General features: G+C 43.3%; 1 protein-coding gene across 1 annotated transcript; it reads left to right on the top strand.

The window, feature by feature from the left end:
* The first annotated feature begins 10897 nt into the window (after nt 1-10897).
* LOC141050231 (zona pellucida sperm-binding protein 3-like) lies at nt 10898-14422 on the top strand. Its single transcript, XM_073547089.1, has 8 exons — nt 10898-11326; nt 12187-12305; nt 12809-12912; nt 12981-13158; nt 13229-13349; nt 13515-13606; nt 13775-13908; nt 14160-14422. Exons 1-8 carry the CDS (start codon nt 10916-10918, stop codon nt 14405-14407), a joined length of 1407 nt encoding a protein of 468 aa, XP_073403190.1. The 5' UTR covers nt 10898-10915; the 3' UTR covers nt 14408-14422.
* Nucleotides 14423-20058: the final 5636 nt, after the last annotated feature.

Below are 20058 nucleotides of genomic sequence, written 5' to 3'. Positions count from 1 at the left end.
GTAGACAAAACCAGTCCCATGGAAGGGGAGGTAATGAAGGCTCCCGAAGTAAAAGGGAGTAAGGAACGTACCCCACCACTCCGCACACTCCACCCAGACATCCATTTAAAAGATGGGTTATGGGGCAACCAGAACTTGACTCCCGCCAACAGCAAACACAGATACGTGTGCCCCAGTCCTGCTTCACTGGGACAAGAGATGAGCAGATTGATTCACGGGTCACTAGTCCAGTGTCCAGGTCAGGGGTACCTGGTGACTGGATGGGAGGCCACAAATCTCTTACCAACCTGCATCCTTGGCGTGGCTTTTGATTACCCAGGGCAGCAGTATGTCATCTGTGAGTCCTGCTCTTCTCTACTTGGGACCTGTGCTTTTATTCTTTCCTCCTTCATTTATTGTCAGATCCGCCAAAACTTTCTTTTCATGTAGCTTCACTATACGACGTCTGACTTGTCTGTGTCTTTAAGGCCGTGTTCACAAGGTTCAAAAATACTGTGTTTTGCACTTTAAAAAGTATCTGCAGGTTTTTATGACCTTTTTTTTAGGTTCCACATAGAAGATGAGAGAAAAAAAGCACCAAAATCGCACAGATCAGCGGCGTCTTTAGATCACAGGGGCGCAGTTTTCATGAAATCACAACCACATTGCTTGGACAGTTGAACACAGCAAGATTTCTGTGTAAAAAAAAAAAAAAAAAAAGCAGAAAAAATGCAGCAGTTACGCTATATGTGAATGTAATAAACTGCAGGTACTGAGGATGTCGCCACAGATCAGACACAGATCAAGAGTAAAGGGTTTATTTACAGGGAATAGACTCTCCACGCAGGGAGAAGCAGTGGGGTTAAAAATGACAGCGTAAACGGTAAAGCGGTAAAAAGGCTAGGGAAAGCTATAAAACAGTTATGCAGAGTTGAAATGGTTAAACTGGAATTCTTGTAACTTATCAGTCCGGGGAAAGCTTGATTGCAGCGTCTGTTTCTCCCACGTTGGCACCGTCAACAGCGGCGCTTGTAGTCTCTGTAGTCTCTCCTCTTGATGAAGCTGGGACCTCAGGGGTTAAAGCAGGAAGCAGGGAGATGCTGCGAACCTGAGTCTCCCCTGCTCTAAGTCTCTGAATGATACACTGTCGGTCTCTCCACAGGAACAATGCTGCGCACATTGGGAAGTCTCTGCCACACTCAGAGGCTCTGGCCTGTCACCGCGGGCACCGGGATTGTGCGCACGGGTCAAGGGGAAAGCCTCCTCTGGTCACAGGGCTACCGAATCCACATACTCACAGGCAGCACTTTCTATATCTCATCCTGCAGTCCCAGTCCTCTGACAGGTAGTTCTCTCTCTCCTGGAGCGTGGTGCTGCAGCCTGCTTTCTACGTGACGCGCGCTGCTCTGTCTCTGGAGAGCTCTGCTTTCGCGCCCTCAGCCTGCAAAGCTTCCAGTCCACTGCCCCTTCTCTTCCCCCAACTGCCCCTTACAGTCACATGGTGCAGTCAGTCCTGGTCAGAAAGTCTTCCCCCCCACAGCAAGTCTGCTGCCCAGCTTTGTGGTTCCGGACACGGAGCAGGAGAGGTATCCACCTTCTGGCTCTTCTTCCTCTTCACCCTCTTACATTAACACGGTCTAAATGTTTCTGCTGCGGTGTACAGTACCATAATATCCTATGGGAAATGGAAACCGCAGTGCAGACGGTGTGGACTTTTCCACTCGGATTTGCTGCGGTTTCTAATCCGCAGAAAGAATTGACATGTCAATTCTTTCTGCGGATTCCGCTGCGGTTTGCCATCTCCTCCATTGTAGAGGTGATAAACCGCAGGGCAAAACCGCAGGCTAATCCGCAGATAAACCGCAGGTCTACTGATCTGCGGATTTACCTGCGGATTTTGCAAAATCCGCACGGATCAATCTGCAGCAGATTCCGCAGCGTGTGCACACACCCTAAGCGAAGTGGATGTTATTCCATGAAATCTCTGCCCTCGGTGCATCTCAAGACGCTGCTGAACTCTGAGATTTTGGTGTTCTTTTTATCTATAGGTTTCTTTGTGGATATATACAAAAAACAGGAAAGTTCTAGGTTTAGATTAATTATGTTTTGGGTGTTGATGAGGTTACAGTTATAGTAATAATGTGTTTCAATGTACCCAGTTACATCCATTATGGTATATTCAATTCCTAGTACTGTGACAGTGCTGCAATATTAATAAACTTATATAATATTATTGCAATATGTTTTTTTATGGTCTCTGAATTCCCGGTCCTTATATGTATTAGTAAACGGTGGAAACAAAAGAAATAAATAAATATAAATGTTTATTGTACATACAAAAATACATAAAAGGTATAACAAAATAGTCATAGTGCACCAAGGAACATGCAGGCAAGCAAAGGGGCACCCGTCTGACAGTATAATCCTATGTTTGTAAGCGCTCCGGTCAAGTGACCCCAAAGAAGAAATAATAAAGACAATGCAGCTTACCGAGGTGAATAGATGTCAGAAAGAGGGCCCCACAGCCAGATGTCCGCCCCCGACGCGCGTTTCGCAAGCACTGATGCCGCTTTCTCAAGGGGATGGTAAGTGGTGAGGAATAGGACCTTAAAGTAGCTCATGTGATGTGTCACATGGGGTGAATCGGCCAATGGGAGCGGTTTGTAGTGGCGCGTGCGCAGTGTGCGCGCCAGGTCCTCTGCAGGGCCCGGGCGTCATGCCATCACAAGCACAAACGGGATAAAATTATCCCGGTGTGCATGGAGGCATAGAGACGCCCTGCAGCCAGAAGACACAGGCGCAAACCACCGCGGACGCGCACACCCGCCTTGGCTCACCCAAAAGGTCACGAACGAATCATGGTAACAAAGTGCAGTTGTAGCCGTAAAGTGCCTAGTGCATATAAGTTTAAATGCATCCCCCAAAGCGATGATATTGAGATCACAATAATAGAAAAGGGGGGAGAAGCAAAAGATTTTAAACCATAATATAAGGAAAACAACTGCAGATAAATCGAAATAAATAATAATACAGCCCACAAAGGAACTTACTGACAAAAATCACCCACGAGACAACATAAACATATACATCATAGGTGGATAAATAAGCCAATGACGCGACGCAATATATAAAGTCACAGATTACATAAATTAAGCTGCAGTATAGATAGAAATCATGTCATAGTGAGTCCATAGTTGCGATCTGATTCCAAATTCCTGCAGCCATTTCGGATATAGAAATCCTAAGTGCGTCACGGCAAAGAAAAAAAGAAGGTCCTATAATCACACAGAAATAAGAAAAATAGGAAAAAAGGAAAAAATTAAAATCAAAAAATAAAAAACATAATTAAAAACAAGGACAACTGGCAATAATGGAACCAACAAAAGATGGAAGCCAATCCTAAATCAGGAAACAATTTTCACAGGAGATCTCATAGAAAGGGGGCAAAGCTAAGATGTTCATTTAGGCCCCTAGGGGCCATGGTATCTAATAAAACAATCCAGCGAGTCTCCATCTGGGCCAGAATCTTCTTATTATTACCCCCTCTAATCCCCAGATGAAGAATATCAATGCCACGTATTTTGAGAGACGCAGCATCACAATTGTGATGACTTTTAAAGTGGCGAGGGATTGTTTTAAGTTCCGAGGGGTCCAGAACTCCTTTCGCAGCGCCAATGTCTCGGACGTGTTCACGCACTCTTACGCGAAGTTCTCTTGTAGTCATGCCAACGTATATCCTGGGGCAGCCACAGGTAGCATAATAAACAACATTTGTGTTGCCACAGGATATACGCTGGCGGATATCAAAGGTGCGTACGCCATCCGAAGTAGTAAAATTAGTACTCCGTTGGACATTGGCGCATGCGAGGCAGTGTCCACACGGTACAAAACCTGGAGTAGGGCCACGGGAGCCAAAAACGTTACGAATGGTGGGGACATAGTGACTCTTAACCAATAGATCTCCCAAATTTTTGGAGCGTCGAGACGTCATGGCAGGAAGGTCACCCAAAGTAGACTCAAGAACAGGATCAGCCTTCAAGATATCCCAATGTTTAATAAGGATCTGACGTATATTTGTCCACTGATGATTAAAGGTGGTAATAAATCGAATGGGACCGTCAGATTCAATATTACGTTTGCCCTTTTTGGAGTGCAATAATGTATTATGTGGAGTGCTCCTTGCCCGGTCATACCCATGTCTGATGCACCTACCGCTGTAACCCCGGGCCCGAAAACGTTGTTTAAGGTCAACTGCCTGGGCCTCAAAGAGAGTATCGGAGGAACAAATGCGCCTCATTCTTAGGAACTGTCCGACCGGGACAGCCCTAATGGTGGCCGGATGGTGTGCAGAATCCGCATGAATCAAAGAATTAACCGAAGTGGGCTTCCTGAACACATCCGTCCTAATCCGACGTAGGGGATCAATCTCCAAAGAGATGTCCAGGAAGTCCACCTTAGTATCACTGTAGTGATTAGGACGGATGTGTTCAGGAAGCCCACTTCGGTTAATTCTTTGATTCATGCCGATTCTGCACACCATCCGGCCACCATTAGGGCTGTCCCGGTCGGACAGTTCCTAAGAATGAGGCGCATTTGTTCCTCCGATACTCCTTTTGAGGCCCAGGCAGTTGACCTTAAACAACGTTTTCGGGCCCGGGGTTACAGCGGTAGGTGCATCAGACATGGGTATGACCGGGCAAGGAGCACTCCACGTAATACATTATTGCACTCCAAAAAGGGCAAACGTAATATTGAATCTGACGGTCCCATTCGATTTATTACCACCTTTAATCATCAGTGGACAAATATACGTCAGATCCTTATTAAACATTGGGATATCTTGAAGGCTGATCCTGTTCTTGAGTCTACTTTGGGTGACCTTCCTGCCATGACGTCTCGACGCTCCAAATATTTGGGAGATCTATTGGTTAAGAGTCACTATGTCCCCACCATTCGTAACGTTTTTGGCTCCCGTGGCCCTACTCCAGGTTTTGTACCATGTGGACACTGCCTCGCATGCGCCAATGTCCAACGGAGTACTAATTTTACTACTTCGGATGGCGTACGCACCTTTGATATCCGCCAGCGTATATCCTGTGGCAACACTAATGTTGTTTATTATGCTACCTGTGGCTGCCCCAGGATATACGTTGGCATGACTACAAGAGAACTTCGCGTAAGAGTGCGTGAACACGTCCGAGACATTGGCGCTGCGAAAGGAATTCTGGACCCCTCGGAACTTAAAACAATCCCTCGCCACTTTAAAAGTCATCACAATTGTGATGCTGCGTCTCTCAAAATACGTGGCATTGATATTCTTCATCTGGGGATTAGAGGGGGTAATAATAAGAAGATTCTGGCCCAGATGGAGACTCGCTGGATTGTTTTATTAGATACCATGGCCCCTAGGGGCCTAAATGAACATCTTAGCTTTGCCCCCTTTCTATGAGATCTCCTGTGAAAATTGTTTCCTGATTTAGGATTGGCTTCCATCTTTTGTTGGTTCCATTATTGCCAGTTGTCCTTGTTTTTAATTATGTTTTTTATTTTTTGATTTTAATTTTTTCCTTTTTTCCTATTTTTCTTATTTCTGTGTGATTATAGGACCTTCTTTTTTTCTTTGCCGTGACGCACTTAGGATTTCTATATCCGAAATGGCTGCAGGAATTTGGAATCAGATCGCAACTATGGACTCACTATGACATGATTTCTATCTATACTGCAGCTTAATTTATGTAATCTGTGACTTTATATATTGCGTCGCGTCATTGGCTTATTTATCCACCTATGATGTATATGTTTATGTTGTCTCGTGGGTGATTTTTGTCAGTAAGTTCCTTTGTGGGCTGTATTATTATTTATTTCGATTTATCTGCAGTTGTTTTCCTTATATTATGGTTTAAAATCTTTTGCTTCTCCCCCCTTTTCTATTATTGTGATCTCAATATCATCGCTTTGGGGGATGCATTTAAACTTATATGCACTAGGCACTTTACGGCTACAACTGCACTTTGTTACCATGATTCGTTCGTGACCTTTTGGGTGAGCCAAGGCGGGTGTGCGCGTCCGCGGTGGTGTGCGCCTGTGTCTTCTGGCTGCAGGGCGTCTCTATGCCTCCATGCACACCGGGATAATTTTATCCCGTTTGTGCTTGTGATGGCATGACGCCCGGGCCCTGCAGAGGACCTGGCGCGCACACTGCGCACGCGCCACTACAAACCGCTCCCATTGGCCGATTCACCCCATGTGACACATCACATGAGCTACTTTAAGGTTCTATTCCTCACCACTTACCATCCCCTTGAGAAAGCGGCATCAGTGCTTGCGAAACGCGCGTCGGGGGCGGACATCTGGCTGTGGGGCCCTCTTTCTGACATCTATTCACCTCGGTAAGCTGCATTGTCTTTATTATTTCTTCTTTGGGGTCACTTGACCGGAGCGCTTACAAACATAGGATTATACTGTCAGACGGGTGCCCCTTTGCTTGCCTGCATGTTCCTTGGTGCACTATGACTATTTTGTTATACCTTTTATATATTTTTGTATGTACAATAAACATTTATATTTATTTATTTCTTTTGTTTCCACCGTGTACTCCTGTTTCTCTGGTATATTATAATTTATTGGAGTTGGTGTGTTTTCCTAGCTGGGTTGCTCGCCAATTGGTGATGTTTCCCCTAGTTTCATTATGCGACTGATCTTGTTTCTAAAGCTTATATGTATTAGTGTAGGATCTTTTTTGCTTGTGTCCTTCACTGTGATAATTTTGTCCGCATAAACTTTTTTAATTATTTTTTGATTATTGTGTCTTATACGAATTATAAGTCAAATATTTGAGACATTTTATATGGGTGTTTTGTACTCCTTTGTTTTTTGTATATAACTGTGTTTTGGAGTATACCTGTTGCTTGTTTTAAACAGTGTTTTTTATCGATTTAACTTATTTTTCTGTTTTTTTTATTCACAGGCTTCTATGTGAAGTCTGACAAAAAACACAAAAAAAGAATACTGTTGCATTTTTTTAGCGCAGAATCAAAGCTTTTCTGTTATATGCTGATTTGTGATGTTTATTATTTAAAAAAATAAAAATTAAAACTGACGTAATTGGTTTTCATTATTTTTTAGTGATTTTATAGGAAGAAAAAAATCTTTTATTCTCCCTTTAGAATACAGAGACATAAAAATACACTGCCATGTACATATGTATAGCTATGTCTCAGGATAAAGAGCCTGCAATACAGATCAAGTATTCAAAATTCTCCCAGTGACATCACCAGAACTTGTGACTCAGTGTCTCTAGTTCTTGCCTGTAATGTTGAACATTGTAGGTTTGAGACCTGGGGAGACTCACAGGATAAGAGAAAATGACATTTTTGTAATTGCTTTTTTTTATTTTTAGTAGTTTTATAGAAACAAAAAAAATCTGATTTTTCCTCACACACAGAAATACACTATTGAATACAATGTACATAGCGCTGCTGCCTGAGAACATGGAGATACGAGTTCAAGTCCTGGGGAGACCTGATCTCACGACGTGTGAATAAAATTAAATTAATTCACTGAGCAGAGCGATGTGGACACGCCTCCTGAGGAGGAGCTACAGAGCAATGAATTCATTAGAGTTGTGTATTAGAACAAAGCCCTAATGTAGCGGCATTGAGCTCTCAAATCGGGACAGTCCCAGGAACAAGGTTAGAGGGGGTTAACATCCAATGAACTCCTTTCACCTCACTGACATTATCGTAGGCCGGGGTCACACTTGTGAGAAACTCGCACAAGTTTCGCGTCTCAATACCAGGCACTGTCGCCGGCACTCGGGACCGGATTGTGCAGCTGCATGTATTTCTGTGCAGCTGAGCACTCCGTTCTGAGTGCCGGCGGCAGTGCCAGGTATTGAGACGCGAGACTCGTGTGAGTTTCTCGCAAGCGTGACCCTGGCCTAAGCGTGAGAAAGTTCTCAGGCTTGCGGTGCAGTCAGAAAGGTCATTGGAGTTCACAGTCAATGAACGCCTTTCACCTCAATAACGTCAGCAATAGCACTGTGATATGTTTCCCAAGGCGCTTGTGCCGACGTCATTGAGATGACCATAGTTAATTGGATATAAACTCCTCTCACCTTTTTCCCCATTACCGCAGTTCAGTGACTCTGCTTCCTGACATGCTGAATGCTCGCATCATGCCAAGCAGATGTAGCAGAGTTAGAGTCATCTATGAATTAAAATGAATTACTATCTTCCCGTCAGAGAGGTGAGGATTACAGTTATCTATTTTTTTGACTCTTTTACAGGGGACATGGGCATCGTAGGATTATCTTCACGTCAGAGACAGATGAGGATTACGTTGCTTTTTTATTTCTTTTTACAGGGGACATGGGCTTCAGTGGATTGGGCATAAAGGGGAGTATAACTTTTTATTTTTGATTCAATAAAGGAGTCTGTCATTATTTCAAATAAAGGACTTTATTCAGGGTGATTTTTATTTACTGTATAACTATGGGGTTAGTAATGAGGGCATCTATTATAGATGCTTCTCCGTTACTAACCCCTGGGCTTGAGGTCAGCTGCCAATACAAAGCTGACATCACCCCCCCAACTATCACCCCACATGCAAGCACCACAGAGTAAGTGGAAAGAGCGAGGCTAAATGCCAGATTTAGTGCATCTTATGGATGCGCCTTTTCTGGGGCAGCTGATAGTTGATGCTTTTAGTTTGGGAGGGGTGCAATATCCATGCCCCCTTCCTAGCCGATTATCAGCCCACAGCTGTCTGCTTTGCCTTTGCTGGTTAGTAATTCTAGGGGGACCCCAAGTCATTTTTTTGGGATCCCCCATTTTAATAATAAGGAAAGGCTAAGTATAAAGCTGTGAGCTGATATTAATGCCTGGAAAGCTCCACTGGTATTACCCCCTTTCCAGGCTATAAGCATCTGCCCCCAGCATACATATAATCAGATCCAGGTTCTCTTGCCACAACCAAGTAGTGGGAATTGTATACAGGAACATCTGCACAGCATATGGGGTAGGTCGCTCTAAGTCCAGGTGGGTGACCCCAGTGAAAGTGGTGGAGAATGGAAGGGCAAAAATCCCGTGGGACTTCAAGATCCAGACGGATAAGTAGGTGTTGGAAAACCAACCAGACATTGTCATAGCAGACAAGGATCAGAAGACAGCAATGATAATAGATGTGGCCGTGCCAAGTGGCAGCAACATCAAAAAGAAGGAATATGAGAAGCTGGAGAAATACCAGGGCCTCAAAGGAGAACTGGAGAAGATGTGGAAGGTGAAGGCAACAGTGATTCCAGTGGTGATAGGAACACTTGGAGCAGTGACCCCTAAAGAATGGCTACAACAGATCCCAGGAGCAACATCTGAGCGCTCTGTCCAGAAAAGCGCAATGCTGGGAACAACTAAGATCCTGCGCAGAATCCTCAAACTCCCAGGCATGTGGTAGAAGACCCGAGAATCAGGAAGGATAACCCGTTGAGGGGTGAGAAGGAAGTATGTATGTATTGATGAATATTTCCTTGGAAAAATGTGTAAATGACAGAGAATTGCGCTATGCAAAAGCTCATGCTACAATCCCATTGCAACTGCATGTAAATCGGACGCTAGGTGATAAAAATCAAATTATATTTGCATGACCCTTGTCCAACTTTTCAGGAACAATATTGAACTTTTTTTTTTTTTTTTTTTTTACAGTGATGGTTATTAACCCCTATAGATATTGTAGCACTGTGCGTTTTTTGGTGTGGGGCTTTCTCTATAGGCCTTGATGTGGAGGCTTTAAAACTGCATATAAAAAAAAACAGTTGTGTTTTCTAACGCATAATCTCAGAGTTTGCATAAAAAAGGAGAAAATATACAAAATGCTGCAATCAGATTGTTATTGCATGTGTATAGGCATGGACACCGGCGTTTTGGAGGCTTTTTTCCACATGGAAAACTCACGCTGTGGCCAGAAACCTGAAATATATATCAAATAGATGACATGCGTTTTTGGTGCGAAGCCATTTTGATCTCAATGAGGAAAAATTGTGGAAAAAAAAATTTACAAGTTTTTTTTTTTTACATGTACCACAGATAAAAAAAAAAACAACTTGCACTATGACCTTAGTGTGAACGCAGCCTACTAATTTCTGTTTCTTATACAGCTTTTAATGAAGAAAAAAAAAAAGTTGGAAATTCAGTAAAAAAAAAAAAAAAAAAAAAATGCAACGTGATTCTAACATATAAGAACGGGGATACATATGATGGGACTTTGCATCTAATCATTTCCTGCGGTGTTACATTATGGAGTAACTGCGACAAAAAGGAGAAAATGTTTCCAAGTGTGTTGGATTTTCTGTCGCTGGTCACAATTCACACCTGACTCAGCTGCTACAATCTTTGCTGAAGGCCGCGCGCAACCACAACTTGTTGGCTAATTGGTTGGATATTAAAATAAAACCACAGCCTGTGATGGTCACCCACCAGCAGGTCACAGACGAGCTGCACCGATGTCTTTTTTTCACATGACGTCATGTAATCCTAACTTTAAAAAAATTTAAAAAAAGTCCAGAAACTGAAGACGTGCCGCATACAGACCGCAGTCGTAAGCAAGTTACACTGAAGCCCATGGCAAGTGAGTTGCAAGCAGCTACAGAAAATCTACCAAAACACTTGTGACTTGGTGTCGCAGTCGTGGTAAAAGACTGGTCACAATCCAACATCAGAGGAAATCATTAGATACAATGTTCAGAGCCACACATGGACAATATAGTCCTGCTCCAAACCCAAAGAGATGTGAACAAATCCCAGTATGACTCCACCTCATCGCTGTGTCCTGCCCACGTGTGGAGAAGGTGGTCAGCTGAGGGTAATAAGGTGGACTAATGGTGGTGTGAGGAGGAGGGTATAAAACTCTGCTCCCTCCATTTCCTTCTTGTACTGCAGTCAGGATGGAGTTGTGGGTCAGGTGGAGTTGTCTGCTAGTGGTTCTCCTAGGTGGACCAGGCTTTGGTAGCTCCTTGGTCAGATGCCAGCGTCAGTCAGATGCTTGGTGGAGGAATTATCAGCCTGCTTCTAGAGGACTTGGACAGCCTGTATCTGGAGTGGGTTCTCCCAGATGGGACAGCAGGTATAACGGCAGAGACCAACATCTCCGAGACCTCACGCAAGCTCCATCCTCTGTCAGTGTGCAGTGTGGTGAGGACAGGATGGTGGTGATGGTGAACAGGGACTTCTATGGGAATGGTAAGCTGGTGAAGCCCTCAGACCTGACCCTGGGCTCCTGCAGGCCGGTACAGCAGAGTACAGATAGTATTGTGGTGTTTGACAATGGGCTACAAGAATGTGGTAACCTCTTACAGGTGAGTACTCAATATGACCATTCTACCAGTGAATTTGGCTTTGCACACAATCTTGCTAGACATGGACACCAAATTGCAACTTCTATGACTGGCTTTACTTCTGCTAAGTGTTATAGTTGGGAACATCTTAGAAGATTGGATTTTTGATTGGTTCCTTGATCACCATGTCTAAACTGGTGCACCACAATGATAAACCTGGCTCTCTAGCTAGCAACTAAAACTTGTCAAGAAGCTGTAATCTTGGAACATCACATTAAATGCAGTTTAATCTGTGGCTGTAATGGTATTGAGCAGGTGGAGTAGAGCAGATTATACAAGTTGGAAGGCGAATATTGACTTAACTTGATGCACTATGATTAATTATTGCTCTTTCTAGGCTTGTGGGATATTACCAAGTGTCCCCACAGCTGGACTAAGCATAAACTCCAGAATAATTACCTACCCCCCCTTTTTTTTTTTTTTTTTTTTTTTTTCTTAACCTTGTTCATCACATTGATATGTCCTCTCCAGGTGTGGAGAAGGTGGTCAGTACAAGTATCTCCCTTTTGGAACTTAATCCAAGCTTTGACCACTGGTGGAGATATGGGAATTATGAGAACAGCAAGGCTGTTGCTCTTGTTAGTTAATGTGACCCCACCACTAATGTTTGGCACCTGTATGGAGTTGTCCCATTTCCCTCCCAAACCTCTTCCATAAAGTGCTGAGATTAGCGATCCTCAGGGTCTTTACATCTGTAGAGTTATATTAGTTTTCTCCAGACCTTCTCGAAAGCTTGAGGAGCTAGTGTGCATGAGGTAACCAGTCTTCTGTTACATCTGAATAAAGTGAGCAAATTAACTAACCAATTGATGCTCTTCAAGATGACTCCAGACTGGCTGATCTACAACTCCAACCTACGCTACTCCCCAACCTCTTCCAGGAATGTGCCCATCATCAGGTCCAACTCTGCTGTGGTTCCTGTCCAGTGCTTCTACCCAAGGTAAGACCCTAGAACTACAGGACACATCTGAGGACCTCAGACTAGTCAATGTTCACAAAGAAACTTGACCCTGAGATCCTTTTAAAACTGGCCATACTATGTTACTGTTGAAGTTACAGGCATCAATACTGCTGCCTTACAAGAAATGCAGCTGATCATGGCCAATGCCACAGTAACTGTTAGCCCTAAGATTATTTGGTTTAATGCCATATGTACATGGAGAGGTTGATATTTGTCTTGGTCTCACAGCAGAGTGAGTTGGACCATGCTGAAAGCCCAACAGTCGCCTAAACACTACTTTCAAGATCCAAAACTAGTCTTGAATTGGGGTAGTGGAATCTAATTCATTGTACAATGTGTTGGCCATCTTGCAATGCATCGGAGGTCATATTGCCACGTTCTTGTGTCCAGGTCAATGTATATGACCATCCTATCAATGAAGGAATCACTCAGTTGTGACTTTTATAATTCCTTATTTTTTTTTGCATGTCTATCTTGTCTAGACATGGCAATGTGAGCAGCAATGCCATCAAGCCAACATGGACTCCATTCAGCACCACGGTGACCTCAGAGGAGAGGCTGGCATTCTCCTTGAAGCTTATGACTGGTAAGCTTCCAACATTTAGGGTAATGGAACCAAGTCTTATGATCAGTTTAATGACTATTTTCTCTTAGCGGACTTCGGTGCCCCCAGTTCAGTACTGGTCTTTCAGCTTGGTGAGAAATTGTACATAGAAGCCTCACTTGATATCCAGAACCATGTTCCGATGCTCCTGTTTGTTGACCGTTGTGTGGCCACCATTACTCCTGATGTGGACTCTAGACCTAGTTATGACATAATCTCCAACAATGGGTGAGTTACAAACATCAGTACTATGCAAGACTCCAAGAAGCCCATTAGCTACAACTGATGTGTTCTACAGATGCATGATGGATAGTATGGAAGAAGATTCTTCCTCTGTCTTTGTTTCACCAAGACCTCAAGCCAACAAGCTCCGCTTCATGGTTGATGCCTTCAGATTCACTGACAGTGCTATGTCTACGGTGAGAACTTCTACTTAATTCATCCTGAACATACATTCTACTTGCACGAAGACTACCAAAGAGTGCTGTTACTCTGAACTCAAAGCAACATGTTATGGGGATTATTTGTACCCCAAAAATTAGTTGCTAAAATTAAATTGCCCATTTCTGGTATTTTATTCTTAGATCTACATCACATGTACCCTGAGAGCTGCTGAAATCAACCAGACCCCTGATCCCATGAATAAGGCCTGCTCCTACAGCAAGGCATCTAGCAGGTAAGACCTACCATACATCTGACTGACTATGATAATTCAATGGCTTGTTCCGATTGACTATCTTTGAATTCCCTAACAAATCCAATTCTAAACCAACAGTGACCTGTAAAGCTGTCATAATTTGTCTGCTCCTTATAGCTCCAAGCTAACCTCCCAATATCTTTTCAGCTGGACATCTGTGGAAGGATCTAGTGGGATCTGCCAGTGCTGCACCACCAGGAACTGTGCTACTGTTGCCGGCCAGAGAACACAATGGGGATTCTCCTCCGGAAGGCAAAGGGGACTTGGGAAGAGGGATGTTGGTGAGGCACATTTCTTGCAGTTGGCTATAGCATTCTCAGGTCTGTGACTACTGACAAAAACCTACATGATAGATCTGTTTTTAAAGCCGAATACACCTTCTGCCCAAGTGAACTTTGATGTGTAGTCTACAAGACCCGAATTATTATGCAGGCTAGACCTGTAGTCCACCAACTGAGCCATAATGTTCAAGGCATCTTGATTATCACAAGCTGTTGCCATTACTCAATATTTGTTTATATCTTTCTGACAGGTTCTCATGTAGAGAAACATGGCACAGCCACCCTGGGTCCCATACTAGTGACTGGATCCAAGTCCAACCAGGTTACTGGAGCAGGAACCCTCCAAGCTTCCAGGATGACTGCAGACCATGAACCTCTACAGCTGTGGGTGTTGGTGGCCATTGGATCTGTCACTTCAGTAGTTGTTGCCGTTGCTCTTACTGTGGCTGGAAAATGTCTTCTGTCAAGATTTTCCCACAAAGAATCTGTGCAGCAATAAACACAATTTGAGTAATCCTTGTCTTCTAGTGACTTGATAGGGACTGGGCAAGAGTCTCTAGATGGCTTGATACAATCATGATATCCTGTAGGCATCGTTTGAATCAGATGAGTCATTAAATGGCCACTGATGTACTGGTTGGTTTACCCCTCTTAAAGTAGTGCAATAAGATACAAACTGCAACAACCCCCAATAGCTAATCTCAGGATGCCTCTACAGCACACTCGGGCCAGAGGCCCCTGACCCTCTGAAATAAGAAAATGTGAAGTAATCTGTAAATGACTTTGGCTTTATTTACCTAATGTGACCACAGACCATAATCTGTCAATTTCCACATTATGACCACTCTTGGTACTGGGATTCTTCTATGAATTCTGGATGAAATCATTTAAGATGCCTAGAAAACACTTGGGAACCTAAAATGGGCATGTGTATATAGAGGAGTAGCTCTAACAAGGGTAAGGATTAAGGACACAACCAAATTGTATATACAAAGGCCATTTAAGCATTCCCACATCTACAGCAACAATGTGACTTATGGGGAGGGGGAGACTAGTAGCTTTGTAAGAATACCTTCTGGCCAAGTCCTCCCACTTCACAATTTTGTCATCCCTCCACTTCCCTTTAAAACATTAACAAAATACTTCAGTGAAGTTGTAGCTCACCAAACTACCTGGCTAAACATTTTGGGCTATGTCAGCCCCAACTAGCAACTTGGTTGTACTAAACTAGATTTGATGGAAGCCAAACTGTGCCATCAAGGTGAGCAGGAGTTGATACAGGAAAAAATAATGCCGAATTGGTTAGTCCAGGTCAAAGGTTGGGACAGTGGAGAAGTCAACAAATAGTTGCCTGAAACCAGTAGACTTGCCCAGACTATATTTGTGAGGTGATCTAGTAGTTGGGGTATATGGCTGTTCCACAGGTGAGTATGAGGGGAGATATCAGTTATGAGTAACGTATGGTTTTTAACAACCACCATTGCCTGAGGCACAACTCTAAGAGGGCAAAAGCTGGCTCTACAGTTAACCCTGTCACCCCCTGACTAAAAGGAACTGTAGCCTCAGAGGATAATGCATGCAATACACTTAAAATAACCAGGATTTCTAAAGATGCACCATCCCGCTCCAGCTGAGTAGTGTGTAAAGCCATGATCGTGGGCAAAACTTTGCAAAGTACAATACCTGAGAAACAAGATTAGATCACTCACCAATTTTAAGGCCACATGTGAATGTGGTCTTGCATATGTAGACAAGGGTTCAGGAGATGAGTAGGGGGGGGGGGGGGGGACACCTTCGGGATATCAAAGAAAAAGGGTAACCCATGAGCTAAACATGACAATCGGGAACATTCAGCACAAATCTCAAACTCGTGGAGTTTGCTAGTTGAAACATCACTAAGGATAGATGCACCTTGAAAAAGTTCTATCGCCTTACGAAAATGTATCCCCACTTGGTCTTAAGTGTTTGATGTACAATAACTATTACGGACTAAGTTATTTACAGTGCCAACCCCTGCCACAAGCGAGGGATAGTATATTAACCCCTTCATTACCAGAGCAGTCTTGTCTTTCGCTCCCCTTCTTCCCAGAGTCATAACTCTTATTTTTCCATCAATCTAGCCATGTGAGGGCTTATTTTTTTGAAGGACACCATTGGTTTTACCACATTGTGTGCTAGAAAATGGGAAAACTCCTAATGTGGTGAAATTACAAAAAAGTGCAATTCCACACTTGTGTTTTGTTTGGCTTTTTTTTTTTTTTTTGCTAGGTTCACTAAATGCTAAAACTGACCTGCCATTATGATTCTCCAGGTCATTACAGGTTCATGGACACCAAACATGACGTTTTTAACTCGGTGGTGAAAAAAAAAAAGTTCCAAACTTTGGAAAAAAAAGCACCATTTTCCAATATCGGTAGCGTCTCCATTTTTAGTGATCTCGGGTCGGGTGACGGCTTACTTTTAGCGCGATCAGTTCTAATACATGGAGGCAATGCTCAGATCGCCTCTATGTAGCAGAATAACAGACTTGCTATGAGTGCCAACCACCGGGTGGCGCTCATAACAATCCGGCATCAACAACCATAGAGGTCTCAAGGAGACTTCTAGTTGTCAGGCCGACACACCGGTGACCTGCGTTCACGTGATGTGGGTCACCAGTGAGCGTATTGCCGGAAGCGCTTATTAAATGCCGCTGTCAGTTTTACAGCGGCATTTAACTAGTTAATAGCCACGTGCGGATGGCAATTTCGCCCGCGGCTATTGTGGGCACATGTAAACTGTTCAAAACAGCTGACATGTCCCGGCTTTGAGGTTGGTTCACCGCCGGAGCCCACATCAAAGCGGGGATACGGATATCGGACGTACTAAGCCGTCCGATGTCAGTAAGGGGTTAAGGATGTTTTTAGGGCAGCATAGGTACCATTCCGCTCCCCTCTTATATACTCCTGTGATGATCGTCTTCTGATAAAGTGATGTACAATTGATTTGCATTAATCACCCAAGCACTAACCGATTACAACAATCTCCATTTTTCACTTCAAGCACACCTCCCATTTTTTGCTTCATCTGTTTGTTTTACTTCCTCTCCTGACTTGGATTCCAAAACCTTCCTCTGGGACTCCAGCGTAATAATAATGGCCACAAAGTCTCCTCACACTGCTTCAATCTGCAGAATTTCATCGATTTGGTTACAATCTGATTGTTCGGCTGGGTTCTCATGTGACTTTTTCAGGGTGGTATTGTGCCATGTGATAACACTACTTCAGACTTGGCGCGGTTTCGCAGCAAATCCAGATGAAGCACAAAGAATAATAAATATGCTTGTCCTGCACTCCCATCTAAACTGTGGCAAATCATCAGCTTCCCCGTATTATTCTCTGGCACACGGCACAATGAAAACCTCGCCGTGTGGCTTTGCGTTGCGACCAGTAGGCATAACCTACACAAAGGCAGTTTTCCCACATGAGTAAATGCTGTGCTTTTTTCCACAAGTGATCACACCAAAATACCCAATAAAAATCTGCTCTGATTATTGCATTTTTCCCTTTGTTTTAGGCCTGTTTCACATGTCCTGATATTTCCGGTACCGGAGATATCAGTGTCCGTGTGTGTAATACTTGTGGCAACCGTATGCCACATCAGTGCCACACGTACCGGCGCCAGGGAAGCAACGGCACAGTAAGATGCCGGGAGCGTGGAGAGGAGATCGGGGGCCGTCGGAAGGTGAGTATATCTCTGTTTGAAACGGAAATCCCGCGTGCAGAGCACTGTGCCCTCCCGATGCGAGTAGATCTAGTATAGTATATACCTAAATGTCATCTCCCCCTGTATATAGTATATACCTGTATGTCATCTCCAGTTTCCCTCCCCTCTGTACACGGTGAAGGCGCATTGTTCCCACAGCACAGAGCATTTCAGTGCGGTGGCTCCGCCCCCTGAGGGTAATACCATTTAGTTAGAAATTGTAAAGATGGACTAATTTAGAGTGGCATTAGTTGTAGCTGTATAAATAAGTTTAAAGCGAACCAGGCATTGTCAGGTTCGCATTGTTACGCCAATTAAAATGATACCTGGGTTGGAGAAATCTGTCTTGTGTTTCTTTTTTTAATCTGTGTTTGAATTTTTAAGGTAATGAGCTGCTTCAGGCCAGACAAAGAGAATTTCCTGACTCTGGGCTCCCCCTGCAGTCTGTGTCACAGGGTGGTCTGGATCGGCACTGTAATAAATTGTGTTTTTTCCAGCTTTACAGAAGGACGATAACATCATAGAAATGATAAGAATAATAGACCTCAGTTACCACAACTGTCTACAAGGAAAGCTGTTGCTCATAGCAACCAATCACAGCTCAGCTTTCATCTTTTAAACAGCTCTGGTGAAATGAACGATGCTTAGTAATTGGTTGCTATGGGCAACACAGGCAGTGCAACCTGTTGTGGTCAAGAAGATGTGCTTATGAAATATATGTACAGCTCTGGCAAAAATTAAGAGACCACCACATCAAAACCCTGTCATGGGCAGCCCATTCTCCAGACCTGAACCCCATTGAAAACCTCTGAAATGTAATCAAGAGGAAGATGGAGAGTCACAAGCCATCAAACAAAGAAGAACTGCTTACATTTTTGCACCAGGAGCAGTGTGACAGACTGGTGGAAAGTAGCCAAGACGCATGAAAGCTATTTTTAAAAATCATGTTTATTCCACAAAATATTGATTTCTGAACTCTTCCTGAGTTAAAATATTAGCATTGTTGTTTCTAAATGATTATGAACTTGTTTTCTTTGCATTATTTCAGGTCTGAAAGCACTGTTGTTTTTTATTTTAAATTTTGACCATTTCTCCTTTTCAGAAAAGAAAACAAAACAAAATTTAGTGCTTGGAAATTCGGTGACATGTTGTCAGAAGTTTATAGACTAAAAGAACAATTTACATTTTACTCAAAAATATACCTATAAAGAGAAAAATCAAACTGAACATTTGGCAGTGGTCTCTTAATTTTTTCCAGAGCTGTATATTATATTAGATATTTATTATACGGGGCTTTGCGTGTAGAGTGGGTGGGGCTTGATACACACACACACACACACACACACACACACACACTCCGTTATATATATATATATATATATATATATATATATTAACAAACACAGTTATACTCGTCACTGAAGCCCTTATCTCCTGTAATAAAACTAAAATAGAAAACAACAATGTCCCTCACCTGTCTGTCATTCTGTCCCACGCCATAATCCATGTCTGGGGTAGAAATAGTTTTTAACCTGGACGGTGCCAAGATGTGACTGTCCAAACTGAGAACCACTGGTGACTGAGCTGCTGCAAGCGCGGCCTCAGATGCCTGAGCAAAGTGGAGTTTTTTTTTTTGTTTTTTTTTCTGGTGTAAACACGGCAGAGAAACTTTGCTTTGTCACAGTTTAAAAAAAATGCACCATGAGCTCAATGTGTGACCGCAGCCTAAAAATTCTTTGACCAGTCAGGTAGTGGTTAAAAATCCACAATCATTTCCAGCCTCTTGTGTCTTAGTTTTCAGTTGCCTCATCTGCAAACACTGCAGTGATCACCACGAAAAGTCACGGTAAAAAAACATTTCTAACGTGATCCTAACATGTAAGAACGGGGATACGTATGATGGGACATTACATCTAATCATTTCCCGTGGTGTTGTGGAGCAACTGCGGCAAAGAGGAGAAAATGTTTCCAAGTGTGTTTGATTTTCTGTCACTGGTCACAATTCACACCTGACTCGGTTGCCATAATGTTCGCTGCAGGTCGCGTGCAACCACAACTTGTTGGCAAATTGGCTGGATATTAAAATAAAACCACAGCCTGTGATGGTCACCCTCCAGCAGGTCACAGACGAGCTTCACCGATGTCTTTTTTTTTCACATGATGCCGTGTAATCCTAACCTTAAAAAAAGCACAAAGAAAAAAAAGTCCAGAAATTGAAGACAGGCCGCATACAGACCACAACTTACACTGAAGCCCATGGCAAGTGAGTTGTGAGCAGCTGCAGAAATCTACCAAATCACTTGTGACTTGGTGTCACAGTGGTGGTAGAAGACAGGTCACAATCCAACATCAGAGGAAATCATTAGATGCAATGTTCAGAGCCACACATGGACAATATAGTCCTGC

The sequence above is a fragment of the Dendrobates tinctorius genome, unplaced genomic scaffold (genome assembly GCF_039654945.1).
Source record: "Dendrobates tinctorius isolate UK_male_01 unplaced genomic scaffold, ASM3965494v1 ptg000151l, whole genome shotgun sequence".
Lineage (NCBI taxonomy): Eukaryota > Metazoa > Chordata > Amphibia > Anura > Dendrobatidae > Dendrobates > Dendrobates tinctorius.
This window is presented reverse-complemented; position numbering and strand designations above follow the sequence as displayed.